The sequence below is a fragment of the Anticarsia gemmatalis genome, chromosome 12, assembly GCF_050436995.1.
Source record: "Anticarsia gemmatalis isolate Benzon Research Colony breed Stoneville strain chromosome 12, ilAntGemm2 primary, whole genome shotgun sequence".
NCBI classification, from domain to species: Eukaryota; Metazoa; Arthropoda; class Insecta; order Lepidoptera; family Erebidae; genus Anticarsia; species Anticarsia gemmatalis.
This window is the reverse complement of record NC_134756.1, coordinates 1,882,109-1,908,850: the sequence shown is the minus strand read 5'-3', so window position 1 is coordinate 1,908,850 and position 26,742 is coordinate 1,882,109. Positions and strand designations below refer to the sequence as shown.

Sequence of the window (26,742 nt, the reverse complement as noted above, 5' to 3'; positions counted from 1 at the left end):
GCTGAGTTATAGCGATTTATGTCCAAGAAGTCAGAAAAAAAATCTAATTGAAGATTGCATTTGTGCGTGCGCCGCTTATACCGTTGGATACAAGTAAGAACAATGTATAGCAAAAACATTGGTCTTTATTAGTTCTACAAAAAAGTCCGCGATGACATATATCCAGCTTTTTTATTTAAGTCACAAAAACTACTTTTCTGTATTAAAAAAACCTTTAATTCGTTGGGTGATGTTTAACTGGTGATATAACCAATAATACATAATATATCCTTATCAAAATAAGTAAGTTCATCATCACGAGCATTTAATTTAGATTATTTTTGCAGTTTACAGTGTGTTATTTAGACATATAGTTTAGGAGATATCACGATATTAGTATTGCGGCACGGTACGGGCCGGCCGCGGCGGCGGGGGCAGCGTCCCTATAAATAGAAACCAAAAAACATTTTAATATTTTAAACGCGGTTAAGGGAAAGAGAAGTTATTGTGAATTGAAAATTAGTATCCAATATGTGTTGGTGCGTTGACTGTATTTGTCGAAGTAGCGGGATACACGCAAACGAAGTTGCGCGGGTCAGCTAGTGAAAAATAAAGGTTTCTACTGATGTGGAACGTAACAAGACTGATAAGTTTAGCTCTGCCCTCCAACGGCTGAAGAAGCAAAGGAAGGGATTGTAACAAAGGATTATTAGTGATCGAAGTGTAAGCAGGTTATTAGCCGGCACCCTCTGTCCTAAGACCAGATTTATTATTATTTTTTTTATTTATTAATCATCTATCTAACACAGTTATTTAGTTGATTTCCCACAAAACTACCGACGCAGTTTCACTGTAGGATCGACCATTATGGTAAATAATTACATTATTTCAATGTAGTGCTCAAAATACCATAGGTGTAGGCAGAGGTGTTTAGGATACACCCCTATTTCGCCATTTACTAATGATAATCCCAAGTAATAGAGGCGAACTTCCAATATTTTAGACAAAAACACAATGTACTGCATAGTATATCTATGCTAATATTATAAAGCCGAAAAGTTTGTTTATTTGAAAGCGCTAATCTCAGGAAGTACTGGTTCGAATTGAAAATTGAATAAAGGTACACTAGTTGTCAACTGAGATACACAATACGCGTGTTGGCCGTAACACCGTACATAAAATATTCTGTCTGTCTGCGTTCGAACATACATTGGCAGTCAGAAATGTAAGAATAGACAGCTTTTATCTGCTGTGTGGTTTCACACACTAAAACTATAATCTGCTTGCATACAGAATTTAATTAAAAGCAATTGTATGAAATAATTATCATTTTTACTGAAGTTACTTCATTCTAAATTGTGTGTTTACGGTCTCCGTGGCGCAGTGGTTTAGATGGTCGCCACGCTACCATTGGGTCAGGAGGTCGTGGGTTCGATTCCCACACGGGACAATCATTTGTGCGATCTACAAATAGTTGTACTTTGTGTCCATTGTTTGTATGTTTGTAAAAATCCCCGCGACACAAGAGCATTTATTAGTGGGGGATTGTCTTTTAAAAATGAAATGCATTTTGTTTTTACTTAACAAATTTTCTTTGTGTCTTAGTAATATAGATAGACTGATTCGATTCTTCTTTATGCAGTTCGTAGTTAGTCCCGTGGGAACAGAGCGAGGTATTGTATAAATAAGACTTTACAAGTCAATTGCTAATGAATTATAGATGATTACTTATAGGGATACAACTCATTTGCTGTTCTAATATAGACGACGTGTAGTGACTGCTTTAGTGGCAGCGATAGTGAGTACTTAGACTGTGGTTCCAAATTCACTATTCTCGATCTGGTCCAGTCGTTGTATAGGACTGCGGACCACGAGGTTTCTGATTTAACTCCCGGGTTGGTCAACTTTTTCGTTTCTTTCGACTCTATAGTAACGTGATCGAGATATGGCAATAGGCTTGCTCCCTATTACATGGGACTAACATTGTTAATGGAGAAACGTGGTTGTATTGGAATCACATCTGTCTAGACCTTCTAGCATAACAAGTGTGGTATTATGTATGTATGTGTGATAAGAAGGATCAACTTCTATATAAACAATCGCTGACGTTGATCTTTCAGAAATTATAACACTATATTTCTCAATAGTAGCCCAGTGTTTGGTGATATGGCAATAGGCTCGCTCCCTCTATCTATAATAGCGAAACGTGAGTGTATTGTATACACATCTGCCTACACCTTCGGACAAAACTAGCGTGATATTATGTAACTATGATAAGAAGGTTCGCTTTCTTTATCAAAACACTCGCAAATTCAGAACGAGACTCAAGGGTACAGTAATTAAATAACTCAAACACGTGTTCCCAACAGTCACAGAGGAGTTTAACATTGTATCAATCGTGTATATTATACACTGTATAACACAAAACTTACAGTATAGGACTACCTCTTTGGCCCAGTCAGTGTATAATGACCAGTGGTTTCGGTTCAACTCCCGGGTTGGTCAAAGTGTTGGTCTTTTCCCAATTATATTACAATATTTGCAAAAAGTAGCGCCATCAGAAGCCTCCAGTTCTATATCAAACACTCGCTGACTCCAACTCAGAACGACACTCAAGGGTACAGACGTTAAATAACTCAGACACGTGTTCCCAACTGTCACAGAGGACTTCAACATTGTATCAATTGTGTATATTACAAAAGTTACAGTCAATTTTAAATATACAATGAACTAGACAATAAACAATGCTCTGCTTTATGAGTACTTTATTATGTACTATAGAACAGTATACAATTTCCTACATTTAATTATAATAGTATTCATTTCGTCTACTGCATTATAATATCTGTCTACGAATATAAATAGGTTAATTTCATCGAATGCGTAAGTTTGCAAAGGGCATATTTGATTGCGAAACTATCAGACACGTGGCCTTTTCACGAGTGCTTATTAGTTTAGTATCCAATTATAAATTCCTATTATTGTTGTACACAATAGTAGGAAAATACAGCAACTGTAGCCGAATGGACATTAGTATCAAAGTATTTCAGCAAAACTGAACATAAAACCGCAAAAAAACCGTTCAATCTCAAACAAAATTCGCAAATTGGAACAACCTCGTCCGTGCAAGTTTGCGTTGCGCGTGCGCAAGGGTTCGTCACCTTGACACGAGGCCCCACGGGGTACTACACCCGTCCCACTCGCACGCTCGCGTAGACGCCGCGCGGGAAAGAGATGCACACATCCGTAGACAGACGCTTTCAGAAACGCTACGCGGCTTATTTGCGGCCGCCATTTTGTATGCTCCTTTTGCCGACAGATATTAATTTGAGAACCTTATTTATGTTGTATTATTTTGAATGGGGTATCCTCCTGCAGTTATTGTCTGCTTTTGTTGTATGAATGATGGGAGTTTACTCATTTTATGGATAAATACGAATGTATGTTTAGTTTGACAGTATATTTCTCAATTTAGCGTGTTTAATCTAATCTAAAGTGACCCGGAATTATGATTCTGTCGACCTCGATCGTATGTACGAGATATATCGTTGACTACGTGTGTATCCGTTCGTTTTGCGGACTTCTTTCGGTCTTTTTTGAAGAACATATGGTGTATATACCATCTGGTACCCGTGAAGAGAGTGGAAGCGGATGTTGTAGATAAACTTTCATCGAAATCCAATCAGTATTATGTTCTGAATACATTCATGCGTAGATTAGCTGTGACGTCTTCATCTATTACAATATTACGCCGCACCGTAAATAAATATAGCTCGGAACATGACATTACAAGTAATTGCGCATTTCAATATTGAATAATTGAATACATAATATATCTATATAGCAGATAAGATAACACGCAAATGTCAACGAAATCAACTTTCTAAATCGTATTCGATTGTATTTTGATTTAAAACTTGACTGAATGTGATAGAAAAATGTTTAAGAGACTTGTTAAAATGAACGTAAATGCATTAAAACGGGAACTAAAAAAGTAAAAATATATAAATGTGACGTAACCTGAAAAATGTCACGCGAATAAAACTTTCGGTACGAGTAGTGCCATCTAGTGTATAACTTGGTAAACTAAAGTGATCTCGAGGCAAGGTTAGGCTATAAGTCCACTAACAGTTATTTTTACAAGCGTGCTCAGGTTGCGAGCGTTTCCGAGTATTTTTATAACGCGATGACGTTTTTATACTTTGTAGGAAAAATGAGAAAATATTTGTATCGTTTGATTTGTCTCTGCTTTTCCATAGAGGATGATGTCACGTGTATAAAGATATCGTCAAGTGTAACGAGTGTAGCAGATATCGTTTTATGGGAACTTTGTCGGGGTTTTATTTTATGTTTGTTGCTTTGATGATACAATTTAACATTTGTATTTAATTTAATCATATCTTATGAGCTGTAGAACAATCTTTGCTGTTATAAAATTAACTCAGGCTAGAATAATGCTATTTCTCATAGTAATTAATAAGTTTTGACATTTATTTATACTTTATTAGTAAGTATTTCCTTGCTTTGTTACGTAACTTTGACTAGGAAAAAGAAATGGCTATTCTTTAGACATCAAACGCCATTGAATAAATACATCAGAAGTAAACTAAAGAAATATAGGAATATCTTGTTTGAAATATAAGCAACACATCACCAGGTAAAAGACTAGTATTTGCCTATCTCAGTTGACAACTAGTTATCGTCAAACCGATGGCCACTATTCAGTAGATTGCTACTTTGACGTAACGTGTTAATCACTGGAATCTAAGAAAGAAAACAATGCACAGCATATTTGCTTTCAAATAGTTATCAACTGTGATACGTGATAGCCCCTCACGTACATATATTCAGTAAAGCAAAATAACTTTTTGATTCAAACTTGTTCATTTTTGACAGGATATAAACGGTGGCCATTTAAAACCATTAATACATCATCTTATGAAAAACCAGCTTCTGCCCGCGTCTTCATCAGCGTGAAAAGATTTTCCAGGATACAAAATACCCTGTGTGCTAATTTCATTAAATCTGTCATGTAGTTTTTCGTGAAAGAATACTTTAAAAACAAACAAACATACATTCATCCTCACAAACTTTTGCATTTATTATATCATTTATATCTATATTAGTATGATATGATAAAATTGAATCTTTTCACAAAATTATTGAATCTCGTGGCCGTAAAAAGGCACTAAATTGCATTCGAACTTGGGTGTAAGGGTGGTGACACACACGACCTCCAAGGATTATACTTATTCTATTTAACTACGTGTTAGTTTGATATGAGATGCAATTAAAGATAGTTGTCTACTAATAATAAATTTTCACAAAATAGAATACATAAATTCGGACTTTAATTGTACCTACCTATATAGTATTTAATTGTGTATCGTATTTAAAGGAAGCTGTTGAAACGAACAGATTGGAAATGAACAGACCATTAATAGCATGCAATTAATTTTAACAACGCCTTATTATTGTAAAGAAAGTTCGTTATTGCTTGACTAATCGGAACAAACACACTCAAGTATCTAAACAACAGTAATTATTATTATTGCAATCTTACATAAGCAATATTTTCGTTGAATGTTTGTAAAAGAATCATCAAAATTACCCAAAAATATAAACGAAATGAACCCTAATATTCAAGTAAGTATAAACGAAATGAAAACCCTAAAAAAAAACTACCAATCATATTCAAATACAAGCAAAATATAAACCGCCTCTTTTTTACAGTCGGTTAAAAACATCATCAAGTCAACAATTTGCTCCAAATTCTCTAATAAAAATCAGAGTTCAAGTGAATCAACGGGCTTGAACATTTCGTATGCAGTTGCCGTAGCGATGCAACTCGACTGTTATTGCCACCCGACTACTGCCGCATGCAAATTGTCACATATCACTCTTTTGGCATGCGTTTTAGACTACATCTGCACGATTAATTTATAGGATTAATGAACTGCATTGTTTGAGAAAAGGGTTAGGTCCTGTTCGCAGGGAAAACTGTCAATGTTTTGGTTTCGGCTAATGAGAGATATTGTTTACTAATTGCCCTGTGCGGTTTAGCACGTGTTTAAAGTTACATCCCCTATTTAAGCCGTTTTGGGGTTGCTTTATAAAATGCCTATTGCGGCTCCGCGAGATTAATGATTTCAAATACGAATAGAGCTGTATAAAGGTTGTCTAGGCCTTGTTTTAACACGAAAGGTTTTCTTTTACGATCTTGGTTTTTGGGTTTTGTATAAAGCTCTTTACGTATTGAATAAAGTTCTTACTTGTTATAAGTAATGCTATTAATTCACAAAATATAACTTTAGTTAATTAAGGTTTCAATTGGAAAAACAAAACAGTCTTACAGACATAAATTATTAACACAAGCATTTAGAATATTGTGATCTATGGTGACTTTCGTCTGAATTCAATTATAAAAACTCTTCTACTATAATAATTATTATAATCAATTGATTATAATCAGTTGCTTAACATTCACGGAAAATAAGCACATTCTTTACAAACAAAAGCTGGCCTTCGCAAATTGCAAAACCACATCAATTAAACATCCCGGAAAAGAATAAGATTTATCTTTCAAATCGCTAGGCAGAAGAAAACAACATTAAGCGTGGTTTAAAACAAAACGTAGAAGAGAGAACAAATAATTAAATTACAGAGACAAAGGAACGGGTCTCCAATGAAAATAGATCACGTTAATATTTCCTTGGAGTCTCTTAAGAAAACCTCGTATTTTCTTAAGTGAATAGAGTATTACTTGAAGTAGATTAGAAACGTTTATGTTATATTCCTGATAAAAAGATAGCAAATTAAATCCTACTAATATTATACATGCGAAAGTTTGTGAGAACGTATGTATAAGTTTGTTAAGTACTCTTTCACGGAAATACTACGGAACCGATTACGATGAAATTTGGTTTATGGGTAGCCGAAGACCCGGAAAAACACAGGCTACTTTTTATCCCGGAGTTCCCGAGGGATCGGGATTTACATGGAAAGGGTTTCCACACGGACGAAGTCGCGGGCGGTCTCTAGTTATTTAATAAAAGTTGAAAGTTCGTCGGTATATACATATGTATATGGTACCAAAAGAAGCAAGAATTATGGGCTACTATATAGTTTGGGCATCGTATCTTTATCAGCTGATCTTTGTTAGTGAAGCCAGGGGTTAGAATAGTCATAGCAATTCAGCAAAGGCATTTATGTCAAAAGATAAATTACAAATACGTCATTTACATATCCTTATTTTCCGACAATAAAGGCAGCAGAACATAAGTTACAATTAAAAGCGGGACGCTAAGTTTTGGCGACAATCTCTCATTGTTCAAGGGTTTCATATTCTACCGAATCTGAGATTCAGAAAGTACGCAAAAGTACTGTACCAATAATTTAGAAGCAACGATATTGGTGTTTTTGAACCTACTAATACTAATCTACACGATCGTTAAAGTAACCTAAACTTAAAGTTTACAATTATACTTATTTCATTCCCAAAATATAATCCACAATCTTTATCTTAATATCTAAGGACTGAAAAGTACAAGAAAAGCGTAACTCAACTAAAACTATCAAGTCAAACCGAGTTATTTATCCAACTACAAGACGACGTACATTAATTGAGTCCTGAAACTTTCAGCTCGGCTTGTTGAGTTTGCAGCTGTAAATGGTTGGACAAATATTTCCACATTTCCAGATTGAAAAGACATTTATAAAGTTAATTTTGAGACAAAACTTAAACTAACAAACTAGGATAAGTTATAGTGTTTTGTCTTGTTCCCTCACAGGTATTTTCGAATTAGTTAGAAATGACCATGGATTAGGTAATCCGTGCTGACTCTGCGTTTATAAGTATGTAAGTCAGACTGTGTTTAATCGGTAAAATTGGTTGTCAGACTTTCAAGCTCTTGAATACTGTCAACGAAAACGATCTTTGAACATGACAGCCGGGACCCACAATTGAACGTGCCTTCCGAAACACGGAGGAGCTCGAACAAGTCTTACCGAAGAGTATCGTGTCGCCCAGGTAACTGGGTTGTGGAGGTCCGATAGGCAATCGCTCCATGCATAACACTGGTATTCAGCTGTATCCGGTGAGACTGGAAACCGAATTCAACATAGTTTGAAGAAAAGCTAGGCTGATAGACTGTGTTTAGTTTTTAAACAACTTAGATGTTATTTTTTATTGCTAAATATCCACTAGTACCCTTTATTCGTTTGCTTCTTTCGTCCGGGCGGAAGTGTTTGAGACGGCCGATTGCCAGGCGTGCTTGGATTTTTATTCCCGACTTGGGAAATGTGCTATTGGTCTTTTCATTTTATTAGAACTTTTCTCAATTGTAACCTGCAATTACGTTACGTACACAGTTTATGGCAATAGGCTCGCATCATATTAAATAGGACTAATATTGCAATGGCGGAATTAAGGCATAACAGGCGTGATTTATGTATTTTTATGATGAGAATTATTTGTCTCGATCAGAAGTTAGTTACAGTATAAAGCGTTTTTGTTAATATGTATAATACTTATCATCTATTATAATAGAATAGTATCATCTATTACAAAAAGCCCTTTTGTTTCGTTTAGCTATGATATGAAGATCGATTCAAACACATTATTAGGTTAGGCTATCATTATGAGAATAGTGTATATGTATGTATTAGAATAGATTATAATTATTTATTTTTAGATACTGTATTATAGCTGTGTATGTATGTATACTTATATTTACTCTTTTTAGTGTCTGTATATCTTATTATAACTTTTAAATCAAAAATCTTTTTAGAGATGACCTTTCTATTAAAGACCTGAAACCAAAAATGTTTTGGAAACGACTCCAAAACGGATTTAATTTTTATAAATAACTTTTCCACGTAGTACTTTAATATAACGTGTAATCACGCCTACGCTAGTATGTTAATGGTTATTCCAAAAATACGTTTCACATACGCTGGAACCTATATTAAACCTATGTTCCTTTACTAGACAATGTGCTCAAAGAACAAAGTCAAGCCATATATTCTCTTTCATTAAAGTCAAACTGCTTTTCTTAAAACCATAGTGTTCGCGTGAATTCCCGTATCAAACTTATATTTTTCTTTTAACTACATGAACAAATGTGTATTCGCGTTAATTCCCGTATCCCATCATATATTAAACATACAATGCGAATGTTTAAAAATTGGAAAATTAATAATTGGAAACCTAGGATCTTCTTCTAAAATATACCAGATAAAGAAAGAAAGAAAGAAGAAAGTTTATTAGTGAAACCAGCACAGAAACACAAGAAAGATATAATATAGTACAACAAGATATAAAATGGTTGAGGATTTGTCTCACGCATAATATTTTTCTCTTTAAACCACCAAATATACCTGTATTATAAACAAAAACTAAACCACGAACCCAATATCATAAGCCCTTCAAACGAAGCGTAGTATGTCTGAAAACGTCGCGAGGTCATTGACACGCGGGCCGTTGAACCAATTCCGGAGCACAGTACTCCAACTAATTTAGGGTCATTTTGTTACACTACACGATTAATTGCTTGCTATATTATAGTTTTGGCTGTTTAGGAGTGAAATGTATTCAATTATAGTTCGTTATCTATTGGTAATGAGATAATAGGCCATTATAACAGTGATAAAAGTGTTATATTGTTTGACTGGTTAAAAAACTCCTCAGAATTATATAAGAAATAGAATTTTTCGTTATTCTGCTTATGTGAACTAAATAAAGCACATAATACCCTTTGCGCGACAATGTAACAAAGACGAGGTAAAGTGTAAATTATTATTACATTATAATTATTTAAGGCTAGTTTTACGGCTTAAGTATAAGTCAGATATTCTGTTTAACATATGAATCAAAAATGTATGAAAAAATCTGTCAACATTTTCCACTGAAGTAAAAAGAATATTCCCGATTGAACTGTGCTAAGCAATCTACTTTAAAACAAGAAAGCGCGTATGAAATGTACAATAGAAGAAGACAGGACTATACACTTACTCTCTTATTCAAACACACTATAAACCTATTTTAGTTAAAAAGCTACTATAATATGTTTTCTCTTTTTCATTTCGCTAACGAGAGAAAGAAACAACTCTTTATAAGCCTTTCGTAACTTCATATATTTTCATGAACAAGAAGGTCATTCTTTTAGTTATTTAAATAACTCTCGGTAAATGCGCGACGTTACTATAAAACAACGAGTCTGTTTTAGTCTCACTTTTTCGAGGATTCCTAATGAGGGGCGTTTGAAAAAAAAATATTGCACAGTGTTAATCTTCGTGTAGCGGGGAGTTTTAAAAACATACAAACAACGGACACAAAGTAAAGCAAGAACAGCTCGATTCTCTACCACTTTTGACTACCGACAACCGGCTAGCTGTCGGAAAAAATTTGTATGACAATCGGTTCTGGGCCTCTAGCGGGCGTCGTAGAAACTATATTTGCAGTACACATTAAATGTCAAACTCGTACTCGTAAGTACCGACTGTACAGAATCGTGCTACTGGCCACAACCCCGATCGCTGGGCCACAAACATATTTTTTTAAAACCTTAATGTCCCTCCTAGCCGATATACGGCTACGGCGGTCAGTTTCATTGAAACTGGCCATCTGTGCAGGATTTTGTTTATAGTGTCCAAGTGTGTGCACAATACACAGGTACACTCTCTATTCCATCACTCTCATAGTTTGGTGGGACGGATAACCGACACGACCAGTGAGAGGTCAGGCGCAGGACCGACGGCTTTACGTGTTCTCCGAGGCACGGACTACCTTAACCTACCTACCTAAAACCTTACTGAGCACTAATTTCTCTTACAGTCATTCAAACTAAAAATATTTTACATTTCAATACATTATTTATTTTACCGTTCGTTTGAGTTCCGTGGGAACATTATCAGGCGTGCGAAAATAGAAAAACTAATCAATATAGCTACGTCAATAAATAATAAAGCCTTAACATTGTATGGAAAATTGTACTGTTTAAATATGTAGAATAGATTGTGGCATTACTTATATAGTTTATTAAAGGCTACACAGTGAAAAAGGCAGTAATATGTACGCATGTTTTTTCAGCGCAAAAATCGATATACTTGAGGTAAATCCATACTAATATTATAAATGCGAAGGTAACTCTGTCTGTCTGTCTGTTACTCAATCAAGCTTAAACTACTGAACCTATTTGCATGGAATTTGGTATGGAGTTATTTTGATACCCGAGAAAGGACATAGGCTACTTTTTACCCCAGGAAAATGACGCATTCTCATGGGAAAATTCAGGTGGCGGACGAAGTCGCGGGTAAAAGCTAGTGATAAATAAATTTAACCCATTACTTTACTTCTGTTGGACTACGGTTTTCTCCCGGTATGAGGGAAAGATTAGGCCTTAAGTCCACCACTATGGCCAAGTGAAAGTTGGATGCTATGCGTGTATATATCAGGTCGGAGAAAAAGTCTTTTCGCATTATAGTATGTATGAACTTGTAATAAAGTCTCTTTGGCTTCAAGAATTACAAATGAGTACACAGTTCATTAAGTTTCTTTCAGTGAGCTCGTTAGGTACCTAAATATCGAGCTTTTTGTGTAGAGAAAAGATTTTATTACAAGTTCATACATACTATAATGCGAAAAGACTTTTTCTCCGACCTAATATGTATATTTGGGTGATACATTTTTATTTATCTGGATATTGTAGATGGAACACAAACATCCAAGTATACAGCAAACTGAAGCATTTCTCAAGACTAGAACTTTCTGAAGCAACTTTGTGAGTTGAGAGAACTCAAGGCGAATATTTAACTTTGTTTTTTCGTTCAAGGATTATTTGAAACACTCCTTATAAAGGAAACTTTATAAAAGAATACTTTAAACTCTCTACAGCTGTGTTCAGGTTAGATTGAAGTATTTAAAATCTAGGAGAATATTTTTCAAAGATTTTCACATGGATGTTGTTTGTGCCTTAAAGTTTATTAAGGACGTTTCATTTCAAGGAATCCAACTGAATCATTTTTTTTCGAAAACTATATTATGCTTAATTATTGTCAAAGAAAAACATTTATTCAAAGATTTCTGAAAATATAGTGAGACATCACGGGATCGGGAAAAACCTGTTTGCTTTTAGTCCGCTTGCATTTTTTTTATCGAATTTATATAAAAGATTTTACTCCATTTGCGAATTAAACCTATATTTAGTTAATACTCTTAGGGATAAAGTAAAACAACTGAACCAAACAATGACCATTGCAATTTTCTTTCATCAAATTATTTTACCAAAAATGGGGGCTAAATCTAGTATATCACATCTAGTTGTAACAGACGACTAACTAGTCTTGTACCTATACTAAACATTTGTATATACTAAATCACCAGAATTCTGAATACAAGCCAATCAATACTTCAAACTCGACTTTCAAATACATAAAAACCTGCATGTTTCCGTTCGACCTAAATCCACACAAACAATGGTCGCAATTAGCTACGTCACATCCCGCGGCCGCGCCTGCGCAAACAATACCGTTGCCAAACAGTACACGATGCTTCTACAGTGTTATCGATACACTTACTCTATTATAAATAAATAAGAAAACATATTTGGACAACACACACAATGGCATCTGATTCCAAACTAAGCATAGATAGACAACTGATAAACATACTTAAATTCTTACTTACATAAATACATACATACCATCACGCCTGTAATTAAATACCCAAAGATGTGTGCAGAGGTGTATGAATCATACCCGCGTTTCGTTTTCGTTTCGATCCTTAGACCCATGCAATAGTGGGCGAGCCAAGCGTTATCAACTACAACAGAAAATAATCTAATATGAATTAGAAAAGTCGTTGAGCACTTTTCCGATCTTGTAATCGAGCCTTAGACCTTTTGGTTAACAGTCGCATATAACACCATCCAGAAGATCATATAGGCGGTCAGAATTCAAAGGTAAGTCAGACAAAATAGTGTCAGTTGACCTGTCATGGTTTCATACAATAGGATTAATGATATGGTCACGTAAAATCATCATCGGTTTAAGGTGTGAATGAAAACAACGTGAAGCAGCATCGCATGCCAGAGGCTTCTTTAAAACAGTTTTTGAAGGAATGCAAAGTCCTGACCTACACTTGGCTTTCAGATTTAATTTAAAGATTCGAATTATCAAAATCATAACTATTAACTCGTTGCATGTTTAATATACAGGGTGTCCCAAAACTCAACGATAATCCGAGACAGGATGAAAGGCCAAGTCATACCGGTTCGAGGAAAAATAAAAAAAAAATTCCATATCACTTAGTTCAGCAATAATAGACACTTTTCAAAAAAGTTGAAATTCCACACCCTTGGTCGCATTTTCAACTCCTGTGATCACCAATGTCACAATTTCGCTGTGTTTTTTTCAATTTCGTGATCTTCATTAAATATGCTATTAATCGTAAAACAAATTAATGCACAAAACATTGTTAATTTAATAAAAAACGTTAAGTTTTAGTGAGTCATGGTTCACAAAAATATCGTTAGTTAACTTTGTCGCTTCATATTGAAAAAAAAATGTACTACACTACCCTTGGCAAGTTATTTCAAAAGTTGGCGCATTTAGTCAAGATTTCAAAATGGTGCAACACTTGCCACTTTTCTTGCCATTAAAAATGTTATTTTTATTTGAACGACGAGTATCCCCGAAAATGGATCGGACGGAGTGGTACAATTGTATGGCCTCCTCGTTCCCCCGATCTAAATCCAGTGGATATTTTTTACTGGGAATGCATAAAAGAAAAAGTCTATTCGAAATCAATACAAAATCTATCAAAACTTCGCCAGAAAATTGACACAACGTCAGAAGAAATAAATGCAAGGAATTTTGCTTGACTGGTGCAAAGGTCTTTTGTAAGGCGTTGCAGATCCTGTATTCGTGCTAGAGGAAAGTATAAATAAACTTAAAGGATTTTTGAAAGTTTCTGTACCTTGATGAGGTAAATAATATAAAGATGTATTAAATTTGAAAAAATATTATAATATACTGTACAGTGATCGAATCAGAAAACAAAACCTTTTGTTTGAAAAGCTCATAAAAACAGTATTTCTAATTATCAAAAGTTGAAACGACTAGACAGGAAAATGTTCTGTCTGTCAAAACCTTAATTTGATAACCACGGTGCTTTGCTACCTACATTTCCTTGAAACTGAAAATTCTACACAATGTTTGTTGTTCCAGTTTTATATTTTAATTTTAGTAGTATTGTACTTTGATAAATAAATGTGTGTACAAATTATTTCTAGCTACACCGTAATAAGTCCTATACATTATATTCTCAAATCTATAAAACTCTTCTGTTACTGAGTGACTGACTGATGGACAATGCACAGCCAAAACTACTGAGCGTAGAAAGTTGAAATTTGGTATGAAAATTTCTCAGGATGGTGTATAGGAGTAATAAGAGAGGATACTTGGAGATTTCTCCCGAAGAGACTGAGAATCAACGCCGGCAAAGCCGAGGGCAGAAAGCTAAGTTAAGATAAGACGTAAATCAGTACCTATTCTAAACTTTCATTGGTTTTAACTTATTCAGTAGTTTCATAACCGTGTGACAAACAAACCAACATACTCAAACAACTCTTACTTCTAAAACTACATACATAAATCATTTGATACATAAAGTTTTATACACGGTTTTACTTGACAAAGTTTGCGTTCAGTTCGAAGTTATTAAAACACGGACAAATCCCGAAAGTTACCGAGAGTTGCCGAGAGTTCCCGAACTGGGGCGAAGAGGAAACGTTCAACTTACTTATAACTTAGTTTATCTTAGAAACTGTAGATTCTTTTGTCTTATACATACGGATTCGTATTTGCCCGACAGTGAGACTGGATAGATTATGTAAATTAGTATGATATTTTCACATATTAGGGGGCTATAATTGGATTTTCTATTGAGACTAACATTTTAACTGAAATGGGAAAAGCCGTTGCATTCACAAAGCGTACACGAGACCTTTAACAGCTTATTTTAACAGCAAAGAAAGTCAATGTATTAGTTAATTAGTTGGTAAATAGATAGTCAATTAGATTTTTTTGATAAAATACATATTATATGAATAATACTTTCAAATTAAAGTTTATTGTCATCTCGCCTACGAGCACGTAGCAGGAATCAACCTGCATCGGAAGTTCGGAAACTACGTAACATGACCTAATTGTTTACAGTAATTACCTTCATTAATATAAAGCATATTTAACAGTCCTTTTTAAAACAAAGGGCTTATACATCGTAATTCCATATCCTCACTTTATGTGACACCTCGTTTAAACAACAAAAGATAAAAGGTTATAACAACATCCGCTGTGAAAATTATATTTATCATAATAATATTGAATAAATTCAGTGAAAAATGTTACTAAGCCTTTATTTTTCCGATTTAAAATTCCAATTTTCATCGTTTTACTTGATTGGAGTCAGTTAATTTACAAAAAGTTCTGTTTTTTTACAGATTTCGTGAATCTTAACAATGAGACTGTACCAGGACTAATTATTAATTATTTGTTTAAATGTAAACGGAGATGGCGGGACGACATGGACGCGTTTCTGGACGGATGGTCAGACGCAGAAAGCGACCGAGAGGACTGGAAGTCCTTTGACGTTTAGTCTATATCGCTGATTGTTGGCAGCTCCTCGCATGATCAATTATTGTATCAACCACATTGTAAAACTTTTTGGCGATTGAAAAGAGTGGCCGTGAGTTTCTCGCTAGCTCTTCTCATAAGGCTCTACCACCTTTCCGAGCTAGTGGTAGATTCAGTAATTGTAACGACTATCATAAGTGTCAATATTTGACCTAAATGAATAAATGATTTGATTTTGATTTTGATTTTGATTTAGGGGAGAGGCCTTTGCTCAGCAGTGGGACACAGAAAGATGCTAGATAAAGAAAAATGAAAATAATAATTGACGCGTAAACTTGAAAATACGACTACACTTCATAAATAGAAATTAAATAGTTGGGAACTAATAAAGGTAGCTCTCATCCCACTACTAGAAAAAAAAATTACTCGTAAGTCAAATAAAACAGTTTTCATTGCTGAATTATTTTTCGATTTCCCGAAAATCAAGCCTTTTAAAGCACAGAATCAGACCTTCAAGGAACAACCAAGGCAAAATATATTACCATAACACTAAGAAACTCGCCCGATTTCTATAAAATGTTATAATTTCCAAGTAGGTATGTTTGTCTAAGCCTGCATTATAGCTGTTCATAGTATGTAATATCATAACACAGTGCCATGAGTCGCCATGCGCGAACGGCTACGAGAAATGCAATAGTTTTCTACCTATTATAGTTTTTATAACTACTTCGCTTTATAGTAGAATCGCTATTTGTAACTAAACTGGCTAATATTGGATGCGTAACAATTTTCACTGTATACATATTGTAGAAGGTGTTCTTGTAATTTTATTTACTAAGGAACAATTTTACGTCCCACATTTTGAGTGAGGTACACATTATTCGTTACAATGACAGAATGATTCGTTAAATAATGTTTCACATCAGAAATATCGTAATGATTTCAGTGTAGGTTTATACTTTCTTGAATAGCAAAGACCATTGAGGGCTCATTATATTCAGTTATATCCTTGAAAACAGTAACCACATTAAGAATACCTCAGTCATATTACAAAACCAGTTGCTTTCCTATCATATAATAAACTAGCTGACCCGTGCGGCTCCGCTCGCGTGAATGATTTTTTTTTACTAATACAAAGCTTAATTATTCCTTAACAACAAAATGTGCTTTTTTTCACGAAAAATATTCTCAAAACTATTTATATCTCATATAACTCGCGCTCAAGCGTATCCGCCATTAAAACTGTTGCCATGACAACGGAATTTTGTTAATTCAATGTCATTATAATATCGATTATTCGCGACTTCGGTGGTGAAACCCGAATTTTCCCGGGAAATGCGTCATTTTCCCGGGGTAAAAAGTAGCCTATGTCCTTTCTCGGGTATCAAACTATCTCCATACCAAATTTCATGCAAATTGGTTCAGTAGTTTAGGCGTGATTGAGTAGCAGACAGACAGACAGACAGACAGACAGAGTTACTTTCGCATTTATAATATTAGTATGGATTACAACTAAGTATTATTTGGAGCATAATCTGGTAATTAGGTGCTTTGATCAATGAAAATATTTTTTAGCTTATTTTGAGATACTTGGAGTTCATCTCAAAATACATAAACATACAACGTCGTATATAATAAACAATTCCTAACCCCTAAAGAAAACTACATACATGACAAAACAGTCGCTACACAGCGCGGCGAGGCGACGCGTAAGCGCGCACAATGCGCCTGCGCACCGGACGTGACGTCACGGCTTCATGAATGGCCGCCGTGTCGATGACACGAGTATTGTGTGCCGTGTGTGACGGTTGTCGTGATACCATGCGAGTTTTAGTTATAAAGGTTTATGTATCTACGAGTGGCTTTGGGAAGGAATTTTCTATACTCTTTGTATCATAATTTAAATGTGGTATAGGTATATAGATAAATTTTAGGATGCATTTTTTTAAGAATAAGCGAGTACCGTAGCATTATTTTTCGTATATTTTGTTGCATAATTTATAATTAATATTCCTCATATTTATGTATAAAGAAAAAAAAAGTATTTCCATACACCTGGGCTATTGAGTCTCTTATTACCTTATTATTGTAAATTCGACATTTTGTACAAAAGGAACTGTTCCGAACTCGATTTATTTAACACATGATTGATATTTGATTTAGATACTTATGAATGTTTCTGCAAAATAACTTCAACATACAGCTACGTACTACAAACTACATAACTAGCGATGTGACTTAATCCACATCTGTTACTCTCATACTCGTTACTAAGACAAAAGATTTCCCGAAGCAAAAATATCGTATACGCATTTAACATTAAAAAAAATCAATCTATCAAAATACAAACTTCCTGTATAACTAATTCATCAAAATCATTGCTAATAGACATTCAGCTTTCCCTATTAGTTTTCCACTAAGGCAATTCAAAGAGGCTTTTACAAATTTCAGCGTAAAATAACAAGTGCAGTTAACATATTGGATTTACAAGGCAGTACGTGGCGATATCGATTCTGTCAACCGACTGTAAGGCTTCGTCTTCAGGCCACGACTAACAATAGATCGGGGACGAACGTACCACTTATATTGAACACATACAAGTTTTTAATTAATTTAAGTGATTATTATTTTAAATGCAGTACTCGGTAACATCATCACCGGTAGCTGTACTTTCAACTACGCTGTAGTAAGCTTCTAATCTCACTAGATGAAGCTGAATACTAGTATTTTACATGAAGCGATTGGCTATCAGAACCCCACAACCCAGTAACTTGGATCATAGCACGAAACGCCTCGATATACTAGCTAGAAATAGCCATATGTACATAATAGCACCTCTTTTTCTAGGTAAGCAGAGACTAAAGAACGTGATTTGCTATGGACTACAAAATTCGTTTATTTCACTTAGGCACATCTTGTTAAAAATGATGTCGTATTTTAAACCGTTTTAGGTGTAATATGGACTTCGCAATAGTTCACAATCGATAACAGATAAACGATTATCTTATTCATAAAATAGATTGTTGCATATAAAATTTAATAGTGGGTTATTTAAACTCATTTGATATCTACATACACATACTTAACTAAAGTAAGGGTAAAATTTATCACCGTGACGCAATTTAATTCCTTTTAAAAGTTTTCTTATAACGAAGACTATTTGACCCGGCACTCGTTGTTTTGCCATAAAAAAAAGGTGTCATTTAGGGGCATGAAAAATAGATGTTGGCTGATTCTCAGACCTACTCAATATGCTCACAATGTTTCATGAGAATCGGTCAAGCCGTTTCGGAGGAGTACGGTAACGAAAACTGTGACGAGAATTTTATATATTAGATAGATTGTTGCATATGAAATTTAATTATGGCTTATTTAAACTTTTGGGTTAATTGTATTACCGGGACACAACTTAATTTCTTATAAAAGTTTTTCATATAAGGAAGATTACCTAACACAAAAGATATAGTCCCTGCATTCAATTTAACTTAGAAACAAACGAGATAAACAATAAATACGTAATAAAACATCTACGTTACATTAGTAACAAGACAACTGGGTCGTTTGTGGCGAAACACAAATAGCTGACGTAGCGCAGTCGGGCAGTCTGAAGTGGAAATGGGCGGATAAATTTATCCGGTTTCAATAACTATCGCGTTTGTACAAATGTTATTATTATATACCTTTACGTAATGATTATGTTATGGAAGGAACCTTTGTTTCTATGTTTTCTCTATTAAAAGTAATAAGACTATTACTGAAATGTTGGAAACCTGCCTTTCGTTAAATTCGTTTCTTTTCTCAAGATTCCTTTTTGTTTTTGCAATGGAGAATGTTAACAAATATGGATTATTAGCTCTCCATATTCTCTGTTAAAAATAAAAAATACTAGTGAAAGAATTACTTTGATACGTCAATTAGTTTCCGATTTATAAGTAAAACAAGTTGTAACCGCGCGAGTCGGTGTGACGTCATTCTACATTACTCTAAGTCTGGCTCACATAGTCTTTTTTAATAATATTTACTATTATTACACTTTAAATGTAATAAGCAGACGAAAACACAACAAAATACTGCATAAGCTATTACATCTACGGCTGGAGACTTGATATTAAGCGGGACGCGGCCCGCGCGGCATGGTGTACTATGACGTCACGCTGTTAGCGGGACTCGATATTTTTTGAAACTTTGCATGCTTGTAAAATCAAAACTACTTGGTATTTTTGACTAAAACAAAAACTAGTTTTCATGTACATGTACAGGCTTTATCGAGTCAAAATTTCAAGCGATTTGGCATACCTAGTAACATTCTCCATTGAAAGTCAAGAGGTCACCATAGTGCGTTAATCTGGATAAGCTTTAATTTTAGGCAACTAACCTTATAACAATGATTAAGTACGAAAAAATTGTACCTAAGGGAAAGTGGCTTCAAAAGGTAGTAGTTTTTTTTTTTTAGAAACGTATTTTTTTAATATTGTTCCAGTTATTCAGTATATAACAACACTCATTACATACATACTCATACATTTTAACCTTCTTATAATAATCAGGATAAGAGTCATTTTGTTTTCTAATTGAAATAAGCGTAATATTGAGTCAAACTCTGATCACTACATTACTATGTACTAGAAAATCCTTATATAGGTTTGCATGTAAGGTAAATCAGCCTGCCCTACAGTCAATGTAACCTGCGCTGAAACGTTGCTTGTCGCAAATTCCCATATAATGTTAAATATTACGATTAAATATTAACAATACGTATAACATTTCGCATAATTAACGAAACATGCATAAAACACGATTTTATTCTTAAAGGAGTTAACGGAGACATAAGAAAGTCCCAGTCATTCAAATACATAGTGGCGAAAAGAAAAATAAGAAATAATATTATTATTCCTACAATTTATTCTTAGTTCCAAAATATAGTGAAAAATTAACGTTTCTAAACTCTCGCGACTAGTACACATAATATTATAATGCAATGGGTCTTATACGTCGGGCAGCAAATAAGGTATCCTAACCTTTAAATTTTCAATCGCGTATAAGACCCGTTGCATTATAATTAGGGAATGCAATCCCGACTCGAGATCGTCAACTCGAGATCCCTCGCAATCAGAAATATCAATCCCGCGGGATCCCGAGATTTTCGGGATCCCGTCTAGTTAGTAAAAATAATACAATTCGAACGGCTTGTTTAATGTAATATGTGTGTGATAGTGTGGTGAATGCAATAAATTATTATTTGAAAGAAAATAAAAGCCTTTATTTTTGAATATTACTAACAACGTAACATAATTAACAGGTGTGATAACATGAACATAATCAAAAAAGTAGGTGTAGCTCCAGGAGATCAAAATAAAAAGTAATCACATGGCATTTTGAAAGTAGCCTCTTAAAATACAAAGTGTATCAATAGTACGAGCTTCTAATCGGCATCTTAAGTCTATTGCAATGTAGCCAGCTGCTGAAAATGCCCTCTCCGACAATCCCGAACGGGATCTCGTCATATTATGCTTCGGGATTGATCCCGAAAAAATACACGGGATCTCGCGAGATCGGGATCCCGCGAGATCGGGATTGCATTCACTAATTATAATATTATAGTGAAAAACCCAAAATACCTGACGTAAACGTACAAAATATATAAATGACATCAGAAATGATTCAATATCTATACGTAACACAAAAATGACATAAACCCGTTATCACATAACGCTGATAAAGACTATTATTATTTATCTATGTAAGCTTTAACATTAAAGATAACACGTCTTAGGGAAAAATGTTGAAGGAAAAATGAGCCTTTATTACCTAACACCTTATTTATAAGTTACAGATTCTAGATGTCTAACGAGGAAAAGGGGTTGAGGAAATAAACTGAAAATAATTTAAGTTTTCTAAATGATTCACGATACCAGTGTGACGCATTAGACATTTTTTTTTTGTTTTAAAGGCGTTCTAGATCTCAACACGATTAGGGCCTATAACTAAGATCTTACACCTATCTTAACGAACTGTACGAGTTCTATGCAATCGATTCAATTATTTGTAATGCTTAGTGAATAAACTAAAAGAAACTGTAATTGACCTTAAAATATCTCATAGTTCTTTACAATTTCTTCAGGATTATCAAATTCGGACGTCATTAATACTGGACCAACTTCGTAGTTATACCCTTTCAAAACAAAAAAATAATCTCTTATTCTCATCGAAGTCGTTTAAAAGGGTTAAGGTCTAAGAGACTATTAGGGGAATCACATATCTTCGGCGTCTGTATATGAACTACGACTTTAGATAAAAACGAAACGATTAATGGAAAATGCGAAAAAAATGTCGGGAAAGACATACAGACTTATTACAAAATATAGCTTACCCATTTCTGAAGGCGTGTAGTACTCGTAATCTATAATATAGGGTTTTTTGGGAGCAATATATGAAACTATGTGTAATAAGAATCAGTTCCATAAAATATATCTAAATAGAAATCCTTCCCGTTCACTATCACAGAATTCTATCTACATAATAATGATTCTCGCGAAGATACATGCGTAAATAGATTTCCCGCATATTTCCCGGAATTGAGATTACGAAACGGAGAATAATATAGCTTAGTATTAAATAAAGTTTAGAATCTATACCGAAGATTTCAAAGATTATCCTTTAGAAAATAATTTCCTATAACTTTATAAGATACTTATACGTCTATAAACGAAGTTTTTGTCAAACAATAGCATCCATTTTAGTTAGAAATAAAGGACACACAGTCTTAAACCGTACTTAAAATCATCAAAAGAAATCATATACTACGTAGGAGAAACCATTTTTTCTATAGAGGTAACGTTTATAATAGTTTTTGAAGGAATACGATAGGACAATAGGAAAATAGAGTGCGTAGTGCGTTGAAGTCTTTTATGGGAACTGTTACGTCACGCATAGGACCGACATTCTATGGCATTCGAATAGCTAAACATGTATTTTACTATTTAAACTTAGTTTAAGGACTCATCAGTAGATAACACTATTAATCCGAACGCATATGGTACATGACACTAATTTGATATAAACATATTATTTAAATAAATATTTCAACTTAATTAATCGTGATATAAATGTATAATTGAAGTTTCGACGTAAAATAAAAATCTTAAATGCAAATAAAGTAATTTATGGACAAAGTGTAGCATAAAAATATATTTTTCAGTGAACTCGTTTCGTTGCATTTGATACTGCTAGCGACATCTATGGCTTTACAACGCAGTTTGTTTATTGAGAATAGTGACATCTATCGGTATTATGTTGCAACTTTTGAAGGACGATATAAACAAGATTGCAGTTTTGTATTTTTTTGTTATTAAATAATGCACGTAATAATGAAACTTAGGAATTTCTGTAACCGTCGTAAATTTTCACGTTATATGGTACAATATTAAGAATATAAATAGCAATATAGACGCTGCAAAACAATTTTTTACACACCAACATGAACTAGATAAATCATACACTTTTTCAAATAAGAAGATGTTGCTTTTATTAAAACTTACTTACCTTCACATAATATGATACGCATTTAAGTGCTTACCCACACATAATATACGTAAAAATTAAATAGAAAATAAACAAAATATGTAGAAAATCTTCTTTGAAGCTGAAAAAAAGGGCTCTGATGTCTAGTGGGCGACTATGTAACCGCTAATTTGACGCAGATATTTGAATTAACATTATAAAGAAGCTAACATTAGTTAATTACAAAGCTATAGTTCTTCATCCAAAGACATCTTGCAATAGAAAAACAAGAATTTCCCGTCGATGACCACGGTAATTCGTTTTAATTATATTTTTTCTGCAGTTTTATTATGCTTCTCTATACGTAATCATAAAAAGTAGAGTCTGGTCGTTGGGCGATAAGACAACAGGTTAACAGACTAGACTTAACATTTTTAGCTCTTATCACGTCTAAATTGACATCAGCAAGAACTTGCAGTACAAAGATTCATACATTTGCACTTGGTGCAAATCATACCATATTTTATCGTATACCTACATAGCGAAATGCTATTCTGTTGTCTTTGCCACATTATATCTTTCGGCATTCGACTGTAAGTCACATACAGTAGACAGTTTTGTATAGTTCCAACAACTTAGTAGAGAGCCACGTTTACTAAACGCACGAGTGGTGTATGTTAATTACACAGAATCGGGAATTTCGACCAGTAGACTTATTCAGAGAATAGTTGTTTGCTATGGCTACACTATTTTAATCATAATTCAAATAAATAAATTTTGTATAGATACATTAATGCCCTGGCTTTCTACTAAGTTGTTAGACTATTTTTGTTATAGTTTTCCTCTCTTTAAACTATTCCTACCTTAAAATGTTGGTGTGCAGCCTGCTCCTCAGCCTCGTATTTGTGCTTTATATTCTCTATTCGCATCTGCTTCAAAATACCAGCTACTTCGATCCTGGAGCAAAAGAAAATTGGTTAAATATGTCAATCAAAAACTTTTTCTCTTTATCATATGTCACGTCCTCTTCAATACAAAAACGGCGCATAACACACACGTACTTCATCATATCTTGATGGTAAAATTAATATAATGGTTATGCTAAGGTTGCCATTTATTTATTTATTTAATAATATTTAAATAAATAAATAAAAAATTAAAAATCAAAATTATTATTATTTAGTTTAAATATTTTATTTGCCATGTAAATTCGGGAAAGAAAAGCTCAAAACCATATATAAATGAGAAGTGCTTGTGAACCTAAAATACGAACAGTGAGAAATTGTGAATATTCCAAACTAGCTGACCCGCGCAACTTCGCTTGCGTTACATAAGCGTTAAAAATTTTCCCCGTTTTTGTAACATTTTCCGCTGGTACTCTGCTCCTATTGGTAGTAGCGAGATGATTTACATATAGCCTATAACCTTCCTCGATAAATGGACTATCTAACACTGAAAGAATTTTTCAAATCGGACCAGTAGTTCCTATGATTAGCGCGTTCAAACAAACAATCAAACAAACAAACAAACAATCAAACAAACAAACTCTTCAGCTTTATAATATTAGTATAGATAATCGTTCTTAAGCGTTAGTAAAATTCTTATTCTTGTACGGTTTTCGTTTACGTACATAAAGAGCACATTATCTGAACGTGGCCATGATCTATGTTAAAATTTGAAAGCGCGCAATTTGGCGTGTTTGTTTAAAAAACAGGAGTAGTGCTTTAAAGCCCCAGGTTATACAGATTCAAGTCTTACATAGTAGTAGTCATAGACATACTGATGAAACTTTCAATACCTTTGCAAATCTCTCATTGATTTCATGGTACAATGCCTTTTCACTTGCACTTGCAACACCACTAACATTACAGTAGGAGTTGAAATTCCCTAAATGGTTTATCAATTGAACTACATAACTGATACAGAGTATTATTGTATTTAAAATGTTTTATTTTTTTGTGTTAATATGCAGCAATATTGCTGGATTTTCCAATAATAAATCAGCTTTCCATTTCACTATAATCAATCACCTTGACAAAACTATTGCCACTACCATTTATTTATAATTGGTAACAATAGTGATATCAATTTTATTACCTAATTCTCATATTCTCCTGCAGTCTCCTCAGAGGTCCGAGGTACTCCTGTGAGCGTCCTCCTCGTACTTCAGCCAGCTGGTAGTCCACCTGCTTCACTCTCTCACAATACAGCTGCTCCCGAAGGACTGAGAACTGCCGCTCCAGGTTCGCTGGAAAACAAAAACCGGTATAATTAGAAGAAGTAAAAAAAATATTTTTCTATATAGATTTATGCCATATTAAGTTAAGCAAAGACAATTCAGTTGATAGTTTTAATAAAAGTTATCGCTTTAATGCACATGTGTGAATAGTAATACCAATAAGAAAATAAATAATTTCAGCAGCAAAACCACCCAAATCACTACATTTAGCATTACAGCATTTAGATTTTTTTTCAGACTGGCTATAAGATTTCCTTTTTTGTAAGGAAAATTTAACCTATGTATGAGTGACCATTGGGTTTCAAACCATATGCTAAATGCAGCCTACATTGAGTAAGTAGTTCAGACATGAAAATGTGACAAGTGTAACTTGCACATTAAATATTAATATGAATTTTGTGCAAGATGTATCACTGAAAGTGCGAAAAGTATCAAGCTAATAGGAATCAGTTAAGTCTTCATGTTATAGATATGTTTAATAATAAAGAGTACAAATATGAGTAGGTAAAGCGTCGAGGCTTTTCAGTATTTGAGTGACTTTACAGATTTACTTGATTACTTCTTATGATTTTGATCTTATTTCTAATTGAGTGTTTTCACATTCAGTTTCTAGGTCAAATAACTATTTCTAGTTATAAGTGAAAGGGGTGTAAATCTAAAGTTACAGTTACAACCCTTAACTTCAGTGTTTAAAGAGATCTATACTAGAAGTAAAGTAAATCGCATAGTGTATTGAAAATTCTTATCAGTCATAATCATAGATGACAATCAATATTGATTGTTTGTGTCACACAAAAATGCCAAAAAAATCTCTACAAATTCAATAAAATAATTTTCATTACATTCATTTGTGATACAACAATTTAACAACAATATTATCTGTCTTCATTCAAGATAACGATTAAAATGAAAACGAAAACAGTCGACAAAATGTTCTGTGTTTTGTAAACATAACCTCAAAATATTTATGTACTACTGACCTAGGTTATCGAGGCATTCGTTCCTTCGCCTCTCGCATTCACTCTCGTCCATCTCCGAGGAGTCATCGGAGTCAGGTTCATCAGCTTCCTCAGCACTTGAATCTCTGTCAGGACCTCTCGATGACCCATTCGAACGCTCAGTGTCACCCCCAGACAAATCCCCATCCCCATCACTATCACCCTCCACTTTCATCGACGGCATTTTACGAAAAATGTCGAAGCTTTTCTCGTTTTCTATAATTTTAGAAGGGATTTACGAATTGTTTGTTGATTTTCGCTCCCTTTGGAAAGTAGGCCGTCAGTTGTCAAATAATTAGAACGTCAAAATTGTCAACGTCAAATTTTGAGTTGCCAGCTTATTATTATTTTTTTTAAAAAGACACTGTTACATATAATGCTTTTGTTTAAAGA

At 34.0% G+C, this 26,742-nt stretch overlaps 1 protein-coding gene across 1 annotated transcript in view; it reads right to left on the bottom strand.

The window, feature by feature from the left end:
* The window catches only part of Brms1 (breast cancer metastasis-suppressor 1-like protein), a 103,624-nt gene extending 76,882 nt beyond the window's left edge, over nucleotides 1-26,742 (bottom strand). The window contains exons 1-3 of the mRNA XM_076120929.1: nucleotides 26,332-26,742; nucleotides 25,210-25,360; nucleotides 23,976-24,069 (exon numbers count right to left, since the gene is read on the bottom strand). Coding sequence (XP_075977044.1) covers nucleotides 23,976-24,069; nucleotides 25,210-25,360; nucleotides 26,332-26,533 — 447 coding nt within the window. The 5' untranslated portion in view covers nucleotides 26,534-26,742. The remainder of the gene's footprint in view (nucleotides 1-23,975; nucleotides 24,070-25,209; nucleotides 25,361-26,331) is intronic.